Consider the following 26421-nt stretch of genomic DNA (forward strand, 5'->3'; position numbering starts at 1 on the left):
GCTTGGGATTAGCTTTAGCCCTGTTTACATCTCATGACCTTTGACCAAACTTGAAGTTGACCTTATCACACAGATCTAATCTAACCCGATATAGAAACATAACTCTATGATCTACCTATGCTTTTTTCCGGTCAGATCTAAATATTAAGGCAACCTGCAGATTTCGTCAAGGTCACGAGATGTAAACAGGGTTAGGGGCTAGGGCACGTGAATGTTGCCGAGGATTGTGGGTTAGGGCTAGGTCTTCTAGGGTTAGCGCAAGCCCTGTTTACATCTCATGGCCTTGACAAAATCTGCAGGTGGCCTTGATATTTAGATCTAACCTGCTTTCTCCCACATAACTCGATTGTTCCTACCCCATTCGGCAAACCGCGGCATATTCTACGATGTAAGGTACCAAAAACCGAAGTTTGCCGACTTGTTCCTGCGCACACACCCGTCTGGTTAACGAAGTCGAATGTTTGTGAGTTATTTCCCCTTTGTAATCTCGGCTGGATATTATTGACGAAATGTCGAATGTTGGAGATATTTGTGGTTAAATTAATGGAATTAAGTTACTGACTGACAATGTCCAGGCGGTTCAAATCCTATTTATACCGCTCTGACGTGGAGATGAAAGAAAAGGGCAAGGCGGTGAGTAAATTATAAACAATTTTATGATAAATTATACGTGTTCGAGTATGTATAATAAACATTCATTAATGAAGCTATTTTCTCGCCTTACAGTTTCGCCCCGAACTCCGCGGATTGAATGTTGTTTTGTTAGTCCTTTTTTGGCATCCAAAGTTGTGTTATCACTGAAAAGATGCCTGCTAGTTTTTAGAACAGGATGTACATTTTAAAGAACGTGCAAAAGAGATTTATGAATTGGCATGGACTTAAATAATGATTTTGCACCCTAAATTCCCGGAGAAGAAATTAAAATTTGAGCCCCACCCCTTTCTATCATATCTGTATGTATGTGTGCTATGACCTACGATAGGTGGACAGGTGGACGTTAAACCCCATTCTCTCTCTCTCTCTCTCTCTCTCTCTCTCTCAGTTACAAAAGTATTATTTACTGAGGTTGGTATTTATGGCGGTATATATTAGATTCAAAATTCTAACGTGCTATTGTCTAATTTGTAACTTTGATAATTGATCACATAATTTTTAACTTCTGTTCGTTTTATTCAAGTAATTTATAACTTCTATTCATGTAATTTTTTAAAATTAAGACAATGCATAATCCAACTTCTTTAATTGTTAATTTGTTTAGTGTAAATTTTAATTCTATTTCATCTTATTTCTATTATTTAGGCGAAAAATGTCTTCTTCATTGATGATGGCATAGGATTTCTCCGATATTAAATAGATTAGAACGGTTCAGACATATTTTGATTTAAATTAATCTAAAAATAGAGGAGCGGGACTTAGCTTTGAACAACCAGTACGGTGGTTGAAATTATTGCACACGTCTTGTCAAATCTTCAAAGGCTATCAATTTCTTCGCTTGCAATAGAGTAATTTGAATGAAATTTTCAAATTATTCATTTTATATGATCTATTTTCGAACTATGTAGCAAATGGCTAGCCCTTTATCTAAATCTTACATAATGTACTTTTAATTTAAAAATTACATGAATAGAAGTTAGAAATTAGGCTACACGAATAGAAGTTAAAAATTACATAAACAGAAGTTCGAAATTAGACGATAGTACGTTAGAATTTTGAATCTAATATACCGCCATAGGTAGTAATGGTACCTGTAATTATGAATAAGCTTATCAGTTTTAATTCCATTCTCAATTAAAAAATAGACAATAATGCATTCATTTGCAATATTACTTTGGCAATAAAACATATTAATCAAATAACACACACTGCAAGTATTTTAAGTTATCTCAAGTGTTCAATTGCAATATATTACTTTGGCAATAAAACATATCAATCTAGCACATACATGTACTGGAAGTATTTTAAGTTATCTCAAGTGTTTAAGATTGTCAGTAATTACATGTAATGTACATGTACCTGTAGGGGAGTTTAACTAAGGTTATTTTGAATGTGTTATTATTCACAGTTAATAAGATTTAATTTTTTTGTTAAATTTGTTAACATCTTGGCAAGTACATCTGACGAAATGTCCCCTAAAATGTAGTCAAATGTTCTAGAAAATTTGTTTTAGAAATTCCACATAATATACTCTTTACACATGCTCATGTACATGTACAGATAATTTTGAACAGATAATTTTGAAGAAATATTCAAATTCTCAGTGGGGTCAACACTGTCTATAAGCAAAACCAAAATACTAAAAAAGCAAGGAATACTCTCCTTTAATCTTTCCCACTACTTTAATGCTGATGACTTCTATTTATTTAAGCTGTACTTTATTCTCAGATGACAAATTGTTTTGTTGAAGAAAAATATTTATGTTGAAACAAAAATCTTAACTCACTATTTTCAATTCCTCATGCATTTTGGATTGGCTCAGTTGGTTTCAAAAATTAAGATATTTATAACTGATGATAATTTTATTCAATCAAGCATTGATTTTATACCTGTTAATGGGTATAAGAATTGAATGGTTATTAAAAAAAAAATAATAATCTTATTGGGTTAATTTGGGATTCCAGACATTTCAGTCATATGTTGACAAGTCCGAGGAGACTTTGATAGATGAAGACAGTGTCAGTAATGTAAGTATATGGCTGAGTGTAGACTAGCTCTTGTCTCCTCCTGTGCATGTATGTAATGATGCCTTACTTCTAACTAAATTATATATTCTGCTAATACAGTTTCTCTTAACTTAGAATAATAACATACTGTTCACTTCTAACTCAACATAATCATTTCTGCTATAGACAGGATATTAAATGTGTTGTTAGTCTTGTTTTTTTTTTTGGTCTTTATGGACCAGGAACTGGATCCCAAGTGCTACTCATCTTGGGAGTGACGTTCTTTAAAAATAGCTTAAGGCTCTGCCAGTACAGGTACGATCAACATGAAACTTGGCATTCTTGTTCCTTTGACAATTGAGCATCAATTGACAAACTTCTATTTTTGAGTAGCAATCTTAGACTTTCTTTGCCAAAGGTATTAGGGGGTACTTTTTCTTATTAGTGATTGTCCCAGGGTTCTTAATCCATTTTGAAACGAACTGGCCAGAATTGGGTCAAATGAGGTTCCGATAGGAACTGGGTTTTAAAATTTTAAGCTTCCATTCTCTTTATTTATAACCAGACTTCAACAAAAATAATTCTTGGTAATTTTTTATGAGAAATATCGTATTCTACTACATAATTACCACAAAACAACATTTTAAGAATTAAGCCCCTGTCAGCATGTGTATAAAATAAAATTCATAATGGTAAACGCTATTTAAAACTAAAACTAGCATTCCAACCGATGTCACGTGTCATCGGCATTGGAGATTCATAATATATTATTAATGCCGGTTTCTCGGTGTATTCAGTGTTCTATCCGAGGATTGTATTCAACTTGTCAGTGAAACCATTAAATTGTGATATAATTATTATTTTAATATCTACCGGTACATCTGGAATTCGTACGGAGCGTTGAAGGTGTGCGATAGGTGCACAATCCATGCCGAGATTGTCTTCCTTCGATTGTCACATGGCTTATTTCCTCAAAGGCAACTTCCTGGATCTGTTATGAATAATCAGCTGATTCTCACTAAGGTATGACTGTTATTGTAGCCGACAAGCAAGTTGATTGACTACTTAATTAACAAGTAATAATTAAACCGTTGTAATTTAGCCGAAAGTAGATTGATTTATGATACCATAGTGGCCGGTTCATTGTTTTACTAATCGGCTAGATTAAACTTCAAGCGGCTAAAGCCGACAAAAACAGCTGATTAAGATCCCAGGATTGTCCATTTACATGTTCACAAGTATGTCAACAAATTAATCTAAAGAGATGATTCAAAATGTGCACTTTTTTTTAGGTGCACATTCATGATTTTGACATACAGTATGCCGTCCCCCCTGTCTCTGTGTGTGTACATGTATGTATGTTTTTATGGGTTTTTTTTTATTAGAAAATGGAATTTTCTTGCCACTTGTTCAAGGGACTGTTGTCCAATTTTTAGAATACTGAGATACATGTATGTCTAATTTATTATCTCATGCCTTTAGATGTTAATGAAGTGATAAACCAAATACATAAAATGAAATAACATTTTGTTTTAATTTGATTGTTTACCATTAAGCTTATATTTCATTTTCAGTGGCTTTGAACCACAGATGTCGACTGTTTGTGTCATAGATACATGATTGTTTCTGTGTCTTGCTTTACATGTACTGTATTGTGCATCTTTGCTTCTCCGAGTTACTAGTTTGTGAATTTATCTGCCATGCTTTTAAAATATACATGTAGTGTGTACTCATAAATTGTCAGTAAATTGTATAATATGATATTTTTGTCTGGTATATTTGATGAATTTAGGCAATAATGGCACAGTAAAAATAGCCCACAATTGGAAAGATAGGACAAAAAGTCACAACCAAAATAAATCAGTTGTAGACATTATTTAATTAAAATTATACGATGTGTATTCATTACATAAATGTACATATTAATAAATGATAATTACTATTTAATGTAAGTAATTAATGCACATAAATGAAGCGAAAATGAAAAGGTGCATTCATTAGATACTGAAATCAAACTATAAGTTATAAGTATAAGATCTAATGTAATGAACAAGACAACTAAAAGCAACATATTAAATGATAAATTGTTTTGTAGAAATTAAAACTGCTACTACTAATAATAAGAACTTTTTAGCTGTGTCATTATTACATGTACCTGCACCATATTTGATTTGTGTTTGATCAAGTGCCCATCATAAAATGCTCTTTGTTTACGTCTCCAAAAATTTGGGAAATCAATGGCACACTGTCTACTTACATTTGTCGATGACAATTATTTCTTATATAATTGTCTCACTGATTTCAGTAGTTGAAAAAAGCCAATACAAGACTTGATTTTGATTGACAATTGACATTGTCCTGTTTCTATAAGCTTATAATTTCTGTTGTTGTATTTTTTACAACCTTCCAAAATATCTTTATCCAGTTAAACTGATTATTCACAAACTAATTTGCGGTGTAAGCACAAACTGAAATATTTTTAAATATAATAAACAATAACATACATGTACATGTATGTATAGATAAATACATGTAATATACTGGAACTGATTACTCTTAACATAATATTACAAAGCTTAGATATATTTTATTTCAAAATGACCAAAATAATGTGTTGTCAAGACATACATACATAGAAGACTCACTCCATTCCTATGTATTGAATTGAGTCAACAATTGATGTATTTCAACAAGTTAGATATTGAACTAACATCTGGGACCAATGAATTTTAGAATGTTTTTTTTCTTTGAAAGGTCATCTATTGCTTATGTTTATTGTCCACCACCTTTCGAAGAAAGCAGGAGACTATTAAAATGGGTCTGTATGTCTGTCACACTTTTTTGGGGCACAATAACTCTGCTTCTAACTTGGGATAGGTGTTTATTCGGTGAATGCCTTGACTGAGTTCGGTGATGAGCCTAAGCAGAGTGACGCAGTTTGATTGGTTGATGCTTTGGGCAAGATAAAATTGGCTAATTAAGTCAGAGTGATGAAACTTGGTGTATAGTTTCATTTATCCATACCTTGACTAAAGTCCCATTTACACTTGGCCGCAATAAGTGTGCCGTTCTCAGCACGGTACCAGGCCACGATAAATTTCAAGAAATTGATCTGTTTACATTACTCTGAAATAACCAGTTTTGGAATGCGTGCAAGGCACTCCAAATGTGGAACTCTTCGCAGAAAAATTAATTTCAGTCCCTATGCATATTACCCGAATGAAAACAATGATGGCGCTTGACCTAGTGGATGTTACACCCCATTTCTCTCTCTCTGATTTAGTTTGGGCAGCCAATTTGACAGAACTGATGAAAGAACTGTCAAAGTCCGCGGGGAAAAAAGGTCAAAGTTCATTTGGCGCTTACACAGTAATCCGTACTGAGAACCGTTCTCAGACTGAAAAGTGTTTACACTACGAAAAGTTAACTGTGTCGTGCCAGGCACCGTGCCAAGACCACCTCACTTCAGTGGGCCAAATTGGCACGGTACTCAGTAAGGCACGCTTATGTTTGACCCGCTTATGTTTGACCCGTTTACACTGTGCCGTACCTGGTACCGTGCCTGGCACGCATAAAATTTGTAATGTAAACAGGGTTTAAGTTCTATAATGAGCATTTTCGGATCAGGTTAAGCAGAGTGATAAGCAATTTGATTGGTCAAGACTTTGGAGCTTGACAACTTTGATTCTATTTAAGTAAGAATGGTGAAACTTGGTGTATATCATTACATCAATACCTTGACTTATAAGTTCCATAACGCACATTTCCTATACTACATTTCCTGTAGTTTCATTACATCAGTACCATGACTGAGTTCAATAATGAACATTTTCTGCATCGATGTTTGGGACATGATAACTTTGATCCAAATTGAGTGAAAGTGGTGAAATTTGGTGTATAGTTTCATTACATCAAACCCAGAGTACAGTTTCATTACATCAATACCATGAATAACTTCGATGATGAGCAATTTGATTGGTCAAGACTTTGGAGGGCGACAACTTTGATTCTAATTGGGTGAGAAAGGTGAAACTTAGTGTATATTATTGACAAGACTAAGTTCGAATACCTTGTCTGAGTTCGATGATGAGCAGTTGATTGGTCGAGACTTTGAAGCTTGACAACTTTGATCTTAATTGAGTGAGAATGGTGAAACTTGGCGTATATCATTACATCAATATCATGACAGGGTAACAAAAGTAAGTTAGATAATGCACATCTCCTATAGTTTCATTACATCAATACCTTGACTAAGTTCAACAATGAATTTTTTGTGTCAATGTTTGGGAGATGTGTCATCTTATTACTTTTTCAATTTGGCGGGGGACATCAGTCTCACTTTTGGCCTGTTGAATTATGTTAGTAAATGTTGCTTTTACATGTATAATACTTATTGATTCAATGTATACATGAGGTATGGTAAATGTATACAATTGTGTATTGGTCATTATGAAATTAAACATACTATTGCAAGACTTTATTTAGGCTTAAGATGTTATAGAAATTATTAATTAGACCTGTATTTACATGACAAACTCAAAATCAACTCCATTTAAAATTAAATCAAGAAATGGCCGTCCAAACTTCCAACAGTGACAACTCCGTTCAGAATAAAGTAATTTTGACTGAAATTTTCAATAATTTCTTTTTTTATCATCGATTTTTGAATTATTATAGCAAGAATGGCCAACTCTTTATTAAACTCTTAACCAATGTATCTTAAATTTGCATTACATGTATGTAAGAGCTGAATCTGCCTATTGTCGGTCTTTATTTTGACTTCAAATGTTATATAAACTATTATTTAGACATTTATTCACATTGCGTGTGGTTAATGGTCGAGGGCAAAACATTAAGTAATATATTAATATTGCACGAGGATGATAGCCCGAGGGCTATATCTATATATTATAGTCTTGCAGGACACCAGCTTAAAATACAGACACTATCCAGCACATATTTGTAGTATAAATAATGTATGCTTGGCACATTGTCAGTACCATTATTTGAAATAATGGTAGGCCAACATCAAAGAATGACATCTGTATTTTGAAAGCGCATAAGGAACTCGCTATACCATTGGATAGTTGTGATTTTGAATTGACTGCAACACCATCACCATTTAATAATTTAATATAAATATGGAGAATCCAGGCTCAAGTCTCGATTGTCAAGTACCTATGCTAAAATAAGAAATGAATTGTTATATCAAGATTGCCAAGAACGGCCAGCTCTTTATCTAAATCTTTAATGCTTTTTTAAATGGGATTTAATGTCATACTTTTAAAGTGTTCTTTCTTGTACTAATTTGTGGTTTCGCTATAAGGAAATATGCTACAAATCTCAAACCTTTAGAAATGATTAATTCTCGAATCATTTCTATGGTATTTTTTCCACCCTGAATTAACATTGAATCCAAGTCGGAAGATTATCTACATGTACCTTTGAAATTTTAGTTTTGTTTTCTTAAGTAAATGTCAAATAATCAGTATGAATGTTGAGTGTTTTTTTTAGTGTTGATTACATGTAAGTCATAATATTTATGTGGGAGTTTATTCAGTATACAGTACGGTATACATATTAATTATAATATAGTATATTTTTACATGACCCATTAAATGACTTAATAACACTATTTTACTTGTTTAATGAAAAAGTTGCTTTAATGGTTGTTGTGTATAATCTAAATATGAGTTATATTTATCAAACGGTCATGTAGGTGTATGATATGAACAATGCGGTATAGCATGTGGTGAATAAGTAGTATAATAACAGGAAATAACATATTGTTATGACATATACAACCTTCACTATCTTTCTATCATCTCAAATTTACTAGATGTACTTCCATTAGTTTCATTAAATCTAGGCAAGATTCCTTGGTTAAAGAGGACTTATGGAAACTATTGATTCCTGTCAATGTGAAAACAATCTTGGCCACAGTCCAATAATTTGCTGCAAATAGAATTTCACAAATACAGTAGTACTTTGTTGTTTGTAGTAATTAGTTTTTTGGTAAACATTTTGAAATTTAAACGATTCCATATTGTTTCAGCTTTATTTAAAGATAGGAATTTCCTAGTAATTTGTTAATAGGGGTAGACATATTATGTTCTACATGTACATGTACATAGATATTTCTTGGTCATAATTTGTTTGTATTCAGATTTTCTAACACAGTGTAATGATTTATAATTATGGTTTATTATGCAGATATGAAATTTGCCAACTAATAAGATATGCATGTTAATAATATGCTACACTCTGATAAATCTAAAAAGTCTTGTACACTCCAATACATGATAGTGTGATGAAAATCAGAAGAGAATGAAAATAGTCTCTGTGTGGTTTTGGGAATACTAAATTCATAACACATACATGCACATTTAGAAAAATGATAGTGAATCACTTTCAAAGATTAGATCAAATTTGATAGCTTGTTTGCACATCCTTACGCATATAATTATGTACTGTATTTCTATTTTGCTCCGAAATATTCAATGATTTTACTCCCCCAACCTCTATTGATATTAAATCATATTAATCAACCAGTTGGTTTTAAATGTGTACTGTTACATTGAAATACAAATTGAATATAATATATTTAATGTGTAAAGACTATTTATTTTGTAGGAAGAAGTTGAACAAAATGCATCCAAGTTTTTTGATAAGGAGTTAGAACCTAATTTGTTACCAGGTTTGTTAACGATTTACAGTATTTTTATATAACACCACAGTTTCATGTGCACGTACATGACATGTATATTGTCTTTGGCCCTGTCCGTCCGTGTGTCTGTTCACATTTGTTTGTGGATCCTCTACAGGTTACAATTTTAATCTGATTTTGATGAAAATTGAAATATAGGTTTATCTCCCAAAGACCTCAGTTCATTTTGATATTGGCATGTATTGGATCGTAACTTCATGGATTATGCCCCTGATTGTACAAAAAATCACATTTTTATCTGATTTTGATGAAACTTGAAATGTATGTTGATAACAAAAAGATCTCAGTTCCTTTCGATATTCGTGCATATCGGACCGTAACTTCCTGGATTATGTATTGTTTAATGGTCGAGAGCGAGACATTAAGTAATATATTGTAACAACAGGAGGACCGTCAGGTCCGAGTGTTTTTACAATATATTACGCAATGTCTCAGCTCGAGACCATTAAACATCTTAAAATACAGACACTCCGCACGTGCGTTTACAGTGAAATACGTCACTCGAGTCTAATATTTGACAAGGTACGATTGGCAAGTTGCCCGTACGATTATTTGAAATAATGGTACGCCAACATCAAAGGGTGACGTCACATCTGTATTTTAAGACCTTTGATTGTACGAAAAATTGTATTTTTATACGTCCACATTTTTGTGTGAACGTACATGTATATTGTCCTCACCCCTGTCCATCCATCCACAATTTGTTTGTGGACACTCTACAGTTCACAATTTTTATTCTATTTTGATGAAACTTAAAATCTATGTCTAATCCCCCAAAGATCTCGGTTACTTTCGACATTGGGTATCGGACCATAACTTCATGGATTGTACGAAAAATCACGTTTTTAGCTTGTGGACACCCTAGAGGTCACAATTTTCTTCCGATTTTGATGAAACTTGAAATGTATGTTTTTAACTGTAAGATCTTGGTTCTATCCATATATACGCATATCTGATCATAACTTACTGAATTATGGCCCCTGATTGTACAAAAAATCGTGATTTTAGCTTGTGGTTCTTCTAGAGGTCACAATTTTTATCTGATTTACAAAAACATTTCAATATATCATCGTTACACCCTGATGATGGTTGAGTTCGAATTTCGTGAAAATCAGACCAAAACTGCCCCTCGTATGCAAATAGTATAAATATATGGTATATCAAGGTTGTGGACCCTCTAGAGGCCACAATTTTGATCCAATTTTGATGAAACTTGAAATACATCTTTATAACCCAAAGATCTTGGTTCCTTTTGATATTCAGATTGTAACTTCCTGAATTATAGCCCTTAATTGTACGAAAAATCACATTTTTAGCTCGTGGTCCCTCTACAGGTCACAATTTTTATCCCATTGAAAAAAACGTTTGAATATGTCACTGTTACACCCTAATGATGGCTGAGTTCAAATTTTGAGCAAATGGGCCCAAAACTGCCGGACAAAGTGACCACCCCTCATACGTAAATAGTGTAAATATATGGTATGTCAAGGTTGTGGATCCTCCAGAAGTCACAATTTTGATCCGATTTTAATGAAACTTTAAATATATTTTTATAACACAATGATCTTGGTTCCTGTCGATATCAAATGGTAACTTCCTGAATTATGGCCCTTGATTGTACGAAAAATCACTTTTTGTTTCGCTTGTTCCCTATCCATCTCTTGCAAAATGTGGGCGTATCTTGCCTGGCAGCCGCTGGCTAGCTTAGAGTCACAATTTTTATCCAATTTAAAAAAAAACCCATTTGAATTTATCCCAGTTACAGCCTAATAACGCTTGAGTTTGAATTTCATGAAAATCAAGTCAAAACTGCCTGACAAAATGGCCGCTCCCTGTACACAAATAGTGTAAACGTATGGAATATCAATGTTGTGGACCCTTCTAGAGGTCACAGTTTTGATCCAGTTTTGCTGAAACTTAAAATGTATGTTTATATCCCAAAGATCACAGTTCCTTTCGTTATTCACGCATATCTGAAATTAACTTCCTGGATTATGGCCCCTGATTGTTAAAAAAATCACAATTTTAGCTTGTGGTCCCTGTAGAAGTCACAACTTTTTTTCCGGTTTTGATGAAACTTAATATATGTTTTTATATCCCAAAGATCTTGGATCCTTTTAATGTTGTCTGTTGTCGGACTGTAACAACCTGGATTATGGCCCCTGATTGTTAAAAAAATTGCTCTTTTAGCTTGTTCTCTGATCTCTTGCAAAATGTGGGTGTATCTTGCATGGCAAATACGTGTTTTACAACAGTCCTTATAGTATTTGTTACAACAGTCCTATATACAGTCTTTGAAAACTATAAAGATAGCATTCATACATAATGAAAGATCTTGACAAAACTTAAAGGTACAGGTACAATATTCAAAAATAATTTAGATCCAAACCAAAAGTAGCCAACCCTTCTTACTCAAATGTTGACTTGTATTGGTTTAAAGTTGTTTAAACCGATCAATTGATGGTTACATGTATTTAATATTTGCAAAAGTTTCTATTTATTTCACATCACCATCGTTTATGTGACTGTCAACATTTTATTTGTTTATATCTTACAATATTTAAGCCATGACATTACAGTGTATCTAAGCAACAGTTTTCTTTTTAATATTTAGTTATACCTTTCAGTATTTAGATTTGTTTAAATTTAAAGTAAATAATATTGACATTTTTTGTTGACCTTCTGTCACATTGCTAGTTTAATTAATATTTAATCAGTTGTAAGATCTTTGGCTTTCAATACACATGTATGTAAATCAATAATTTGAAATGGATAATGCATTTATAATGTCCAGTGTCTACATCAGGGCCGTATTTAGCGGGGGTGCAAGATGGTACATTGCACCCCCAGAAAAATAAGGCACCCAGAGAAATTGCGCCCCCCACCCCATCCAAAAAAACAAAAATTATTTGACAATCTTTCAATTATAAATTAATACGCTTGATTATGATCTCACAGTGATGCTCTTAAGGACACCCACACGCCAATGGGTTTGTTTACCCTGATCGAAACTTTCTTATATCATATACGTGGAGGCTATGGCGCCCCACCACTCTGCTGCACCCCCACTTTTAAAATCCTACATACAGCCCTGGTCTACATACATGTAGCATGTAAAATACATCTTATTTCTTTCATTAAATATGCTTTACATGATTATGCAATATATAATAAAGTTCTGTTTATATTTCAGGAGAGAAGATAATTAGCTTTGCTAAATCTGTTTTGAAATTTGACCCTTTTATGAATAAAAAACAAGGAACCTCCGGCCATCTTTTTGTGACTAATTTTAAAGTTTCTTTTGTGACCGCCGATAAATCATCTTATGAGGAAGTGGTAAGATATAGATGTTTGATTATAACAATGTGGTGCAGAATCTTCATTTACATATGAAAACATATAAATATATTTATAGTTGTGACAAGTTAGTGCTACTTTTTCCAAACCTCTGTCTCTTGAAACAAGTCCACAGTACACTATTAAATCAGGTGTATGAATATATAGACAATGCATGATAACTGCTCAGAACCGCTCAGAGAAAAGACAGTATAGGAATACACAAAGCCCAATAAGCGACATCATTCGTGTATTTTTCATAAAGACTGTTGTTATTATGTTAAAGACTATCGTGTAGAATGGGTTGGGTTTATACAACGAATATGGCACAGTTATTATTGCTATATTTCACTAAGAGATATAAAGATGGCAGTTTAAAATCAGTAAAAAAACAATGTAAACTTAAAATGATCATACAGTACAGTTGGAGTTGATCAAATTAGTAATTTTTCGACCAATATGATTTTAAATAAAAGTACTTTTGATTGTGTATGACCTTGAACTTTATATTTAACCTTTATTCTTGCATGTTGCAGCTTTAAATATTAAAATGGGTAAAAATGAGAAATATATTAACATAATAACACATGTATTAGATCAGTATGTTTATTTCATTTTTGACATGAAATGATTGATCTATGTATAGTTGTATGATTAATTAATTTATTTTTATTTTTAGCCTTCTAAATCAGCAATAAAACGTCAAAGAAATAAGTTAATAGATGAACATGATATACCTCTAACTAATATCAGTAATATCTATCAGTGTAAGTACATCATGGTGTCTTATATATATGGTAAACCAATCTGTACTGCGGTATCACTAGAATTATAATAAGGCTGTTTTACATGAATTATAAAATAAGCAACATTTTAGACTGCAAGAATGGGAAATATTTTCAGATATCTGTATTCTGGAAAAAATTACAAACAAATTGATCAATTCATTAATAAATGATGTTTTTTATTGAACTTTTATCATATACATTGAAACTAATTGTAAAGTTATGAAAATGTTTAGCAATGATGTCAAACACTCATCTCTAAGATCCCTGTAAGGCATGACAATAGAGAAACTTCTGTAATTAGATGAGTTAACATGATAGGTTGTCTTTATGACCATCCTCACTTAACAAGCTACACACCCATTGTGACATATTTTAGTCACAGTAATCTAAAAACTCCTATTCTTATGTGTGTCAGTGTCACAGGTTACATAACAATGACAATATAAAGAAGTTTGGATATTTTTTTATCATGGATTAAAGATGCATTATGTAAGATTTAGATGAAGAGCTAACAGCTCTCGGTTGCTCACTGTAATAGTTCAAATAGAGGTAATGAGAAATGAATATATTAAAAATTTCAGTCAAATTACTTTATTCTGAGCAAAGTTATGAAAGTACATATTATATGAAGCTTTGACATGAAACTGTGTAAATAATCTTGATTGTCAAGTACCATTGCTACAATAATAAACGTCTCAACATTTTCTAATCCACTTAATACATGTATCTCAGCCACTCGATGGTTTAGAGGGTTGATTTTGGGTCTGGCATGTGAATAAATGTCGAAATAATAATTTACATAACATTTGAAGCCAGAAAAAGTCCTGCAATAAGCAGATTTAGCTCTTACATAATGCATCATTAAGAGAATTATCCAGATGAACATTATTGTAATTTGTTTATTTATATCTTTAAAAAGGTATGTCTGGTTCTAAAAAGAAAAAAATGACATCTGGGAATATTGTATCTGGTCAGACAAAATATCTAGAACTTTATTGTAAGGTAAACAAAAACTCTTATAACTATAATATAAACCAAAGGAAATAAAAAAAATTAGTTCCTGTTTTAATAATGGAAACTTTGGTTAATACACAAAATATGATTTCATCATTATACAATGTATTTCAGGATTTTCAGATTCACACTTTTGGATTTAAATTTACAAATAAAGAAGAAGGAAAAGCAGTAAGTAGAACATTATTGCCAATGTTTTGGTAATATTGACAATGATTTTAAGAATAAGAAAATTGTTGTCAATAAGTACATGTATAAGAAAATTTGTTACATGTAAAGAAATCAAGAAGGAAGCTAGGCATGTGACCAAGTTGGCTAAGAGTTTTATGTTCACAATAAAATCTGTTTGATCCAAAATATTGACAATTATCTGATATAACTATACCATTAATGTCATTATAATTTAAAGGAAATAATTCAGTAACAAATGGTAAAATAACATACACATTAGATCATAAGGTCTGTCATTGAATCAGGTGGCATGGTTTTGATCGCATATTTGTACGTGACAAGGAATAGGCTTGCCTGTCTGACCTTGTGGGTTTTCTCTGGGTACTGCACTTTGCTCCCACTACCAAAGACCCTTACGCACAAGCCAATTATTAGAATAAAATTGTAACATGTGTTTATTTCGAAATGACATAGTTTATGTTGTGTGGATGTTACACCCCATTTTCAAACTCATACGAGGACTGGCTGAAAAGTTCTACATGTAAGCTTATATGTGAAAGACCTGTACATATTCAATGCTTTCCATTTATATTTCTACATAGTCCCCTTCGAGGTGTACACACTTTGGCCAACAGTGTTGCAAGGCCTGGATGTCAGTCAGGAAGGGGTATCATCCCCTAAATTGGAGACCATGGTCACCATGTCGGCATGTATCTGTGTTAGGGTTAGTCCTTTCAGTTGCAGGTACTTATGACTGCATTGTAGCCAGTTTTGTCCATTTCTGCTGATTTAAATGGGTAGGTTCACAAGAATAACACTACAGTTCCAGTTCTTATGTCTATGATTCATTCAATGATTGTATTTGTTGGTGGCAAAAGTTTGTTTCAACCCAACTGATCTATCCTTTTCAGGCCTAGAAATTTTCAGCCAGCCCTCCTCTGACGCCGAGAAATATTTTGTGGTACATGTGTATATGAAATTATATTTTGTAGATAGTGAATGCTATTGTACATCACACATTTCCTACTCGAGCAGACTTACTATTCGCCTATGACTTTGGAGATTGCTTTCAAGAACAAGGTCAGTTACAGTATATAATACACTTGAAAAACTCGGTAATCTGTTTGTAGTCTGTTTGCATCACAAAACAAGTAGTTAGTGGGAATAGAGGAATTTATCGGCACATCTATTGACATTTATTCATGTTTAATAAGTGGTTGTCATTTTAATGAACATGTAGATTAAATCTATAATTATTATTACACTGTATTTTTTTATAATACGTGGTTATTATGATAATACTATGTTTGGTGAGTAATAAATTGAATAATACATGTGGTTATTATTATGATAATACTGTGTTAGGTGAGTAATAAATTGAATAGACCAGGAAATAAAGGTATTTCCTTCCTACTACTATATCTGTTCATGATGACTATACAATATGACTATTTAAGGGTGAATACATACTATACAACATAACTTGATAAATAGCCAGATTATTATACATACTTGAAATATAGTTTTGTAGAAGTTACTACTAAAACTTTATTATGGACAGCATACAAGAATAAAAGTTAAATATTGTCCATATAGAGTACATGTTAAAAAACATGTTAATTCAAACTCTATTCAAATCAATCCAGGTTCTGATCATTTTAACTTGACATTGAATTACATTGGGAAGGTGGGTTGGTGAAGGTATTTTATTTTTTTTTTTTTTTAAACTTTTTATTTTTTTTTATTTTTCTCTGTTTGCTATTAATTACCTTAAAGATACTTTCCCACAAAAATATTTATTGGGTGGTTATTTTCAATAAAAGTATGGCAATTTTGGTATATATGGAAAGTAGAGACACCCAATCTTACTAGAAGAATACTGAATTCCTTGAAAAATACCTGTGGAGTACGCACAGGACAAAAAATGAGAAGGTGTCACTAACTGGCAGCCTAACGATTAAGGGCCGTTGGCTCAAGTGACCTCAGAGGTTGAACGTGAAGATTGTCTGAGCTGTTGCCGTATGTGTTGATGAACTTGATGGTGAGCGGACGCAGAAAAAGTGAGAGACTTAAATGTACAACAGTTTTTGAGATAAAAACCACAGAAAAAGACGTTGGCAGGGGATAATCAGAGAATTTACTTAGACTTTGATATTTATAATAAATGGACAGCGCTTTAAAGACAACATTGTCTTTTATTATATGCAATGAATTCTCCTCCGGCTTTTGCAACTGTTACTTGGTACTGCAACAGCCAAGTTACGTGACACAAACATGACTTCTTTTAATAAATTTTTTATAGCTAGGGGTATTTCCTCATGAATACAAGGTTTTGGGAGGAATTTGAAGCAAATTTTTGATCGATTGATTAGATTGAATATGTTTTTAGTCCAAATATATCATTAATTCAATCAGTATGTACGCGGAAAGGTATCTTTAAAGACAATTAACATTTTTAAAGGAAAAAAACAAACTTATTTTATGCAAGAATAAATGGAACATAGTCAGATCTGGTAAATGTAATTAAATTATACATATATTCTTTATTTTATTATAAAAGGTGGTAGTGAAGATACATTTCCAGAATATAATTGTTACAAAGACTGGGAAAATGAAATGATTCGACAGAGCTGTAAAGGATGGAGAGTCACTGATGTTAATAAAAATTATAATCTAAGTACAAGGTAGAATTGATTACTGATATTAGCTGTATTGCACATGTAACAAACAATTCGAGGTCAGGTTAGGTATACATGTAGCTATTGGTGGATCAAATATTAAATTGCATGTCACCATATCTAATTAAGCATATCAGTATCAAACAGCTTTAACAGGTATAGCGAGTGGTCTAATGCATGGACTTCAGACAAGAAAATATTGGCAACTGTCTAGCCTAAGGGGATCTCTGGTTCCCCTACATTGCTAAGACACCTGCACTCAAGTGATTTACTGAAATAAATATATAATTATGTTAGTCCTGAAATGACTCAGTTTGTGTTGAGTGTCCTCCTCCCCACTCAACATTTCAAATGATTGACATATAGAATAAGTTTATTTTTGGCCTACATGTCAGTTTAACTTTGATAGTTGTATTTTCTGTGTTTTAGTTTACCAGAGTATTTTGTTGTACCAGGACAGTTATTAAATAGTGATCTATTACAAGCAGCTGGTCAGTTTCCTAGTGGACGCTTACTGGTAAATATACATTTATAAAACATGCATTTCTTATAATTAATATCAAATAATGTGGAATTATCTGAAAAGACAAGCAGGATAATACAGGGATTGTCAGATTGCAATGTAAAACACACTATCCATTTAAAGCACAATTTCTACAACATCATTAAAGTTACAATTTCATATTTTTAAGTTATATTTTTAAAATGTATTAAAATAAAACCCTAAAATAGATGGTATCTATAAACTGTCCTACCTTGTTAAAGAATAATCCTATTAATCCTATAATTCACTATTGCCAGTTGAGAAATTGGCAAAAATATCATTTTCAACTTCAAATTCAAACATTTGAAGATAGCTACATGTATTCCATGGTGGGGAATAGGAAAACAAGGGAGGTAATTGTGTTATTATTTCCGGTGTGAAGATTTTTAAGTGTGAGAAAGATAACCTATGATTGTATAATAGTGAGTTGACAATCTACTGAGCAAAAGACATAGAAATAATTATGTTTTGACTAAAGAAAATATGAAATTGTAACTTTAACAGGGCCAAAGCTCTTGGTATTACATGTGTGTAGTTATACCTGCATTGTGCAGACCTAAGTTAAATTAAGATTTATAAATCTATCAGTACATGCGGTGAAGGGCATCTGACTTTCTGGATTATAATATTATAGGCCTACTACAACTAAGGAATCAAAAATGTCTGTGGGCCAATTGTGACTATAGCAATATATTGAACTTTTTGAGCATATTCTGAGAATTGATTGTTATACGCCCACATTTTCATGTGGATGTATTATATTATGCCATCGCCCCTGTCCGTCCGTCTGTCCACAATTTGTTTTTGGACATTCTACAGGTCACAATTTTTAACCAATTTTGACGAAACTTGAAATACAGGTCTATCTCCCAAAGATCTTGGTTCCTTTCAATATTGACATGTATCGGACCATAATTTCATGGAATATGGCCCCCGATTGTATAAAAAAAATCACGTTTTTAGCATGTGGACTATCTAGAGGTCACAATTTTCATCTGATTTTGATGAAACTTGAAATGCATGTTTATAACCCAAAGATCTTGGTTCCTTTCGCTCTTTCTGCATATCGGATCGTAACTTCCTGAATTATTGTCCCTGATTGTACAAAAAATCGCATTTTTAGCTTGTGGTCTCTCTAGAGGTCAAAATTATTATCCTATTTAAAAATTTGTTCCAGTATATCACCGTCACACCGAATTGTCGGTTGAGTTCGAATTTCGTGAAAATCAGACCAAAACTACCGGATAAAATGGCCGCCCCTCTTATATACGCAAATAGTGTAAAATATGGTCTATCGAGGTTGTGGCCCCTCAATAGGTCACAATTTTGATCTGATTTTGATGAAACGTGAAATACATGTTTATAACCCAAAGATCTTGGTTCCTATTGATATTCGTGCATATTCCCTGTATTATGGCCCTTAATTGTACAAAAAATCTTGTTTTTTAGCTTGTGGTTCCTCTAGAGGTCACAATTTTTTATCCGATTTTAAAAACCGTTTTAACATATCACCATTCCACCATGATGAAGGTTGAATTCGTATTTTTGGAAAATCGAAATGAAACTGCACGACAAAATGGCCGCTCTTCGTATGCAAATTGTGTAAAAGTACGTAATATGAAGGTTGTGGACCCTCTAGAGGTCACAATTTCTATCCAATTTTGATGAAACTTGAAATATTTCTTTATATCCCAAAGATCTCAGTCCCTTTTGATATTTGCGCATTTCAGACATTAACTTTCTGGATTATATCCCCTGATTTTATGAAAAATCGCTTTTGTTTTTAGCTTGTTCTTTATCCATCTCTTACAAAATGTGGACGTATCTTGCCTGGTAATCGCTGGTTTTATATTTAGGTGTGGTCTTGCTCTTTACCCGATGGTATTAGTTTATCAAGAATATCACAAGTACAACAAGAATCAGAATTTAAAATATTCGAAGTAAAGTAAGTGTTTTTGCATTATTATCATTGTTTTTAATCCAGTGTATAATTAATTAATGTTTAGTCCATTAAACATTTGTAGTGGATGACCCACTTAAAATAATAATAAATTCCAAGACTTTTCACAAATAAAACTCTGATAAAAGATGGGTGGAAGAATCACTGGTAAGTGTAAGCAAGAGTGGGTCATAGTAATGCTGTTGGTGTGATCAGAAATAATCATGAAAAATAAAGCGTAATAAATACATGTAATCATCAAGTAATAGATGAGTTACAGAATGTATAAACAGTTATGTCTTCACTAGTTGATAAAGGCCAACCTGGATTTAAACTTTCAAGCTTTAATACAAGCATTGTGTCAGTTTGATTGCTTGGGGATTATTTTCTATGAATAATAGGGTAATAATAAATATTTAAATAAAATGAAAGAGGGAAAGTAAATATGGAAACCCTGTGTTATTTAGGTCTGTAAATAGATCTCTTTATGGTACAAAGTTGAATTGTTGATATTGATACAAAAAGATCATGTATGTCTTCTGATACGAATGGAGGTACTTCATGGAAGGTTATCCCCAAATTTTAAAACGAATGTATCTTAGTATAATAGTGGGCCATTATTTTGATATATTCTGTTTTATTATAGAATGTTAAGTGCAATAAAACAGACTTGTGGCAACTCAATAGAACCAGAAGTTATAGATCTAACTAAATGTTGCCCTACAATAAAAGAAATTCAACAAAGTTATGAAAAGTTAAGAGAACTCTGCATGACAGGTAAAATTTATTTTACACTTAAAATATAGATATGTGTCATGTTATTTTTGAAAAGATGATATAAAATATATGTGTTGGTGAATATATCTAATACTTTGAAGAAACTGTTTAATATTTAAGCGGGAGTAACCCCAGACTGTTAATATTTTGATTATTAGCTATAATTCAAAAAGAAATGAAATGAAATGGGCTAATGAAGACACTCATACATCATGCAGTGTGAAATTTTGCCCGGATAGCCGAGCAAGAGCCTACTCTATTTCAAATTCTGTCAAGGTTTTTTTTTACGTGCATATCAATGTGTACTGAGCACCTTGTTTTTCTGTCCCTTCTGAACGACTAGATGCTGTTCCTTGCCATGCCCTTCACCCTGCACCACCGACATGGGGAAACCATGCTGGAAAATCCTAAGGCACTTTCTCAGCTGACCCTGAACTGGTTAACAAACCAGTGCCTTACTCACCGAGTCATCGTGGCTCCTGGTTTGTTTAAGAGTAAGGAAAATAATGCCTAGGACCACCTTTCTGTTTTATTTTTTCAGTATCTATAAAAGAATTTGTTACCAATGATTTATCATGGTATAGTAATTTAGACAGTACTCAATGGTTACAGTCAATATGTAAATGTCTACAGACAACAGATGATGTCAAGAAATTAATGGTAAATGGCAAAAAAGATGTAGTTTTAAAGGGTCAGTAAGAATTGAATTTTATACATGAAATCTCATGGGCAGACATCTTTCAGCTACTAAGGAACTGTTGATGCCAAGGTCCTTTTACTTTTAGAATTTTGGCATTAGTTTCGTGTAGGACTGGAATATTTTTGCCAGAAAATTGACTGAGAATAGTACTTTGCTCCATGAAATCTCTGATTACTGCCTAAATATATGTTATTATTGCCTGAAAAATCAGAGCTCTAGATTGTAGCCTCCGACAATCACCTGCTAAGACTCGAATTTTCTTCCTCAGAATTTAAATGTTTCTTTTATATCATAATTATTTCATATGTTTTCTGTAATACATGTATATAGATGTATTTCAATAATTTTTTAGATATTGCATTGCTTTCTTTTTTTATTTTTACAGAAGAACAAAGTTATGATATATCTTGTATTATATGTAGTCTAGTACAGATTTGTCTGGATCCATATTATAGAACAATAACAGGTTTTCAACAACTTATACAACGAGAATGGATAGCATTAGGTCATCCCTTTCAGAAACGACACAATCTGATTGCTGCAACAGAAGCAGAGCAGGTATTTACTAGATTTAATATATTTATATATCACAATATTTTTACAGCTAGCTAGGATTGTTTTGCTCATTAGAAGTGGCTCACATGACTCGAAAATGACTACTGTTGATGTGATTGGCTGAAAGCTTTGTTTCTAGTCTATTTTTGGTCAATAATCAGTATCAGCCCACAGAGTGATCTTCATTTTCATCACATGAAATTCCAGTGATTATTTTTGAAAATCAAAGTGTTTTATTTTAAACCCTCTTCTGTTGGATTTGGAAAAAATGTTATAATCTACTTTCAAGAGACAAAATAGTTGGATAATATTGATATATTATACTATTTACACCTGCCAGTTAAATGTAAATCATTACTTGCATCAAGTGAAATGAAATGGGCTTTAATCCCCTACTTTTCTTCACCTGTTGGGCATACATCATTTCAATTGTCAGGGGTTCTTTGTGTGTACACCAATGTCCTGAACCACTGACCAGCAGAAACCCCGACTGGAAAATCCCAGGAACTTTCTCAGCCAACGGCAGATTTGAACCCAGAATCTGATTAGTGAGTCAGCACCTTACTCACTCAACCACTGTGTCTCCCATCGCTTTATTAACATTGGCCTCGTGGGTTTTCTCCGGGTGCTCTGGTGTTTCCTCCCACTGCTAAAGACCCCCACACTCAAGCGAATTATTGAAATAAAATTGAACCATGTTAGTCTCAAAATGACCTGGTTTGTGTTGAGTGGAAGTTAAACCTCATTTCTCTCTCTCTCTCTCTTTTATTAACATTGAAGTTCAAATAAACATGAATTAACAAAGAATAGTCTCTTTTGTCAAAACACACCCCCTCCAACAACATGTTAAACATAAATTATGCAAGAGCTAAATCTGCCTATTGCAGGTCTTTCTTTAAGCCTGAAAAGTTATCTAAATTATTAATTGGACATTAATTAACTTTTCCAGACTATAATCCCCTCTCGATGTCATCGCTAGCCTGCGATATTTACTGGATTAGGATTCTGATTTGCTGTTCAACTTTCATTCATGATTAAATCATGAAATGGATAATTTGTACTATGTTTTTTTATTGTACCGACTTTAGTAATGATGATCTTTAGTAATGATGATCGGGGCTAGGCTGAAATTTCAATCGCTAAATTCTTGGTTCAGTGTGGATCAATTTGACTGAAATTTTCAGCAAATTCCGTTTACATTATCTAGTTTTTAACTATTATAGTGAGAACTGCCAGCTCTTTATCTAATCTCTCATAATATATCTTTAACAATATGGCATTAACTTTTTATACTGTTAATTAATTACGATACAATTTATATACATGTCATATTTTTCTTTTTCAGTCTCCGGTGTTTTTAATGTTTTTAGATTGTGTCTGGCAGTTAATGGAACAATTTCCATCTTGCTTTGCTTTCACAGAAACATACTTAACCACATTATGGGACAGTGTTCATCTTGGTATCTTCAAAACATTCCTCTTTGATAGTTGTCACGAACAGAAGAAGTTTCTTAAAGAAGGCAGAAAATTGAAACAAGTCAATTTACCGTCCGTTTGGAAGTGGAATATGCAGTTCAGTGATGATGACCTCTTATTGTTCAACAACCCTCTATACAATATTAAAAACTTGAAAATAGCACAGGAAATAAAAAATGGAACCCGAAAGGAAACAGCTCTTGTGCTTCGAGATAAATTGTATGCTAAGAAACTAACTGAATTATATAGAGATGATGATAAACAGTTGTTTTATGTTAATGTTGAAGTATTACATCCATCTTACACATCTGCAGTTATTAAATTATGGAAACAATGTTATCTACGCTGGAATTCCCCAGCCGAAATAATAGGGGGAGGTAATCCTTCCCAGTACCTTCAGCAATGTCTTTTAGTAGAAGAAATAATTGACCTTCATCATACAATGTTAAAATTGCAGAAAAAACAGTCTCAAAAACGACCCAAAAGTGAACTAATATTTCGAAACGATGGACTCAAATCACCCACGTTCTTAGATTCAACATATTTAACATCATCTTTCCCCTTCACGCCCAATCCCACCAATCAGGGTCAGATGAATTCATTTGTGTATATGCCTCTGTCTAGTTATTTACAGCATAGTATGATAGACTATGATTATACAGATGCTGTAGAGTAAATGAACCACACGAAATGTCTCAATTTGATGTCATATGCACACCCTCTTATATTGATAAATACAAATGACTGCATCCCATGATCATGTATTTAGAATGAGAGAATAAATGTCGATGTGTGATGGGGGTTATGAACACACATCTGGCAGATAAGTGCATTGGAAGTATACAATCATATATTACAACACCATTTTTTATCAAAATCTTTTTTTTTATAAGACATTTATATCCAGGTTTTTAATAGCTTGTTACCTCATAATTTTAATTAAGCATAATTAGAAATGATTCAATTGATATTTTGATTATATTGTTTAGTTGATGTTTTAATTACAAGTGATTCAGATATTTTAGTTATCTATCAATCATTTTCCTACAGTGCAATTTAATTAAATAATCATTGAACTGTTCATATTATTTTGATTTTATCCTCGTAATGACCAGACCACTTTAATTTGGGTTAAACCTAGATTTTTGATTTCATTGGGTTTTGTATACATACATAGATAAATCCAGTGTTAAGATATAACTGATTTTGTGTTCCACTGTTGTTAATACACAAGCCATCTGCTCAATCTTCCATTTCAAAAATTTAATCATATACAGCTTGTCTCAGCATTAATCGAAATAACACATCAGATCAACTGTATTTGAACCAAATCCTGTTTTATATAATATCAAATTAGTTTCATAATATACCAGGGTTGTTTAATTTGTGTCAAAAAACTAATTTATTGCGACATATACCCGTAATATGGATGTAATTCTTCACAAGATGAATATTAAGATACATATAAACTGTTGAGACTGTCACACAATAAAACAGTTTATATTGTAAATAAGTGAACTGATCTCTTCATTGACGTAGATCATAATAAAATCAATGGATTTTGGATTATTGAGAGAATGTAAATTTATATATATTTATCGTATACTGGTTATATTATTGTTGAGTATTTATTGGAGATAGTTCTGTATATTTTGGGAACCACTAATACTAATTTATAGATGTACTAATCCATTCCCATCTTTAGTATTCCTCTTCCACTTTTAATACCATTATATTGGTATATAGCCTTGAAAAATTGTGTTTTATGTGTATGGAATGTTTACTCACATGATTGAAAATTTGAAATAATCAGGAGTTCATCAAGATTTTCACAATAACTGCCCCAGTCTTTATAGAAATAATAATCTATCCATTCTCTGAACTCTATCCTGTTTCTTGAGATTAATAATTACATGCACATCATCTATTACAAACTGAAAACCTGTATTAAGCAGTATATTTCATGCTCATAATGAATAAAATCTGGATTTCTCTGATGACAGCTTATACTGATGGAAGGTCACTTGTTATGAGCATGTGAAGATATAGGTGATTGTGTAGTGTAGTAGCTCTTCACATATTGCTAGGTCATAAGATATTTTGTTTTCACCAATAAGTATACTTTTCGCAAGTAATTTGGATTTATTCATGAAACAAAGAATGTGTAAATAGGTTGAACATCGAAGGAGTATATCTTGAAATAAATGCATAGACATGGATTTAAGAAATGAAATGGGGTTAACGTCCTACTTTTCTGCACAGGCTGGGCTAATGAAGACTTCATTTATATAATTTAAATCCAATTTTACAGTATTTAATTTTGACAAATTCCTAAATTTGGTAATAGAATTGTATATTAAATTATGTAAACATTTATATTCAGTATTTATACTAGCATAAAAATAAAATAAGTATTCTTTTGAGATACTAGAAAAATCTGTGATACCAGAATACATGTTGATTACAATTAAATTGTATATTTATAAACTACAAAAAGAGAATTAAATAAGTTTAAAATACACATGTAACTTATCTAAAGTATTTTAGTCTCCAAGAAAGGTCATAATTTATGTCAAATAAATTCTATCTCTAGATTTGTTAAGAATTATTTTAAAATTGTTTTTTGTATTCTTAAACTTCAAATCCTCTTGATATACCGGCATTTGTGAAGAGTTTAAATGCAAAACATGGTACCGGAACATGAAGCATTTAAATGTTGAATATACCATTCCTCCAAAGTGAATATAAGAATTGAGCAATGTTATTTTCTGCCCATAACTCGGGAGACAATCGTGGAAGAGGACATCTGGTAGTACAGTTCGGTGTTCAACGATCTTGGTCCATGCATTGAATCCAGCATTTTAAAATTATGTATGCAATAATTTTTTCACAGACAATTCCCTTCTTGTCCAACTGTCAGAAATTCCAAGGTTTAGTATAAACTTAACCAATTCTCCAACTGTATAAGAGAGCTTAACACTTGTGTATAAAAATCCTTGATTGGAATATCTAGTCCATTTGGTAAGCTCATTTACACCTTGGTTTTGGTTATCACT

General features: G+C 32.4%; 1 protein-coding gene across 2 annotated transcripts; it reads left to right on the forward strand.

Moving 5' to 3' along the window:
• The first annotated feature begins 349 nt into the window (after positions 1-349).
• On the forward strand, positions 350-25973 carry LOC126818911 (myotubularin-related protein 10). 2 transcript variants are annotated; one of them, XM_050546567.2, is made up of 15 exons: positions 350-633; positions 2619-2681; positions 9294-9357; positions 12581-12723; positions 13403-13490; positions 14431-14513; positions 14640-14696; positions 15689-15776; positions 17257-17380; positions 17804-17891; positions 19775-19863; positions 20504-20634; positions 21176-21325; positions 21720-21892; positions 23235-25973. In XM_050546567.2, the coding sequence occupies exons 1-15, from the start codon at positions 568-570 to the stop codon at positions 24039-24041; spliced, it is 2214 nt and encodes a 737-aa protein (XP_050402524.1). In that variant the 5' UTR covers positions 350-567; the 3' UTR covers positions 24042-25973. The 2 variants fall into 2 exon arrangements, with proteins under 2 accessions (XP_050402524.1, XP_050402525.1); XM_050546568.2 differs by lacking the exon at positions 2619-2681.
• The last annotated feature ends 448 nt before the right edge of the window (positions 25974-26421 follow it).

This window comes from Patella vulgata, chromosome 4, assembly GCF_932274485.2.
Source record: "Patella vulgata chromosome 4, xgPatVulg1.2, whole genome shotgun sequence".
Classification (NCBI taxonomy): Eukaryota; Metazoa; Mollusca; class Gastropoda; family Patellidae; genus Patella; species Patella vulgata.

Bases quoted from the DNA above. Each gene is read 5' to 3' on its own strand.
- LOC126818911 (XM_050546567.2), top strand. From the start codon at position 568: ATGTCCAGGCGGTTCAAATCCTATTTATACCGCTCTGACGTGGAGATG. The intron at 13,491-14,430 runs GTAAGTACATCA...ATCTTTAAAAAG, and splicing joins TATCAGTAATATCTATCAGT to GTATGTCTGGTTCTAAAAAG. The intron at 20,635-21,175 runs GTAAAATTTATT...TTATTTTTTCAG, and splicing joins AAGAGAACTCTGCATGACAG to TATCTATAAAAGAATTTGTT.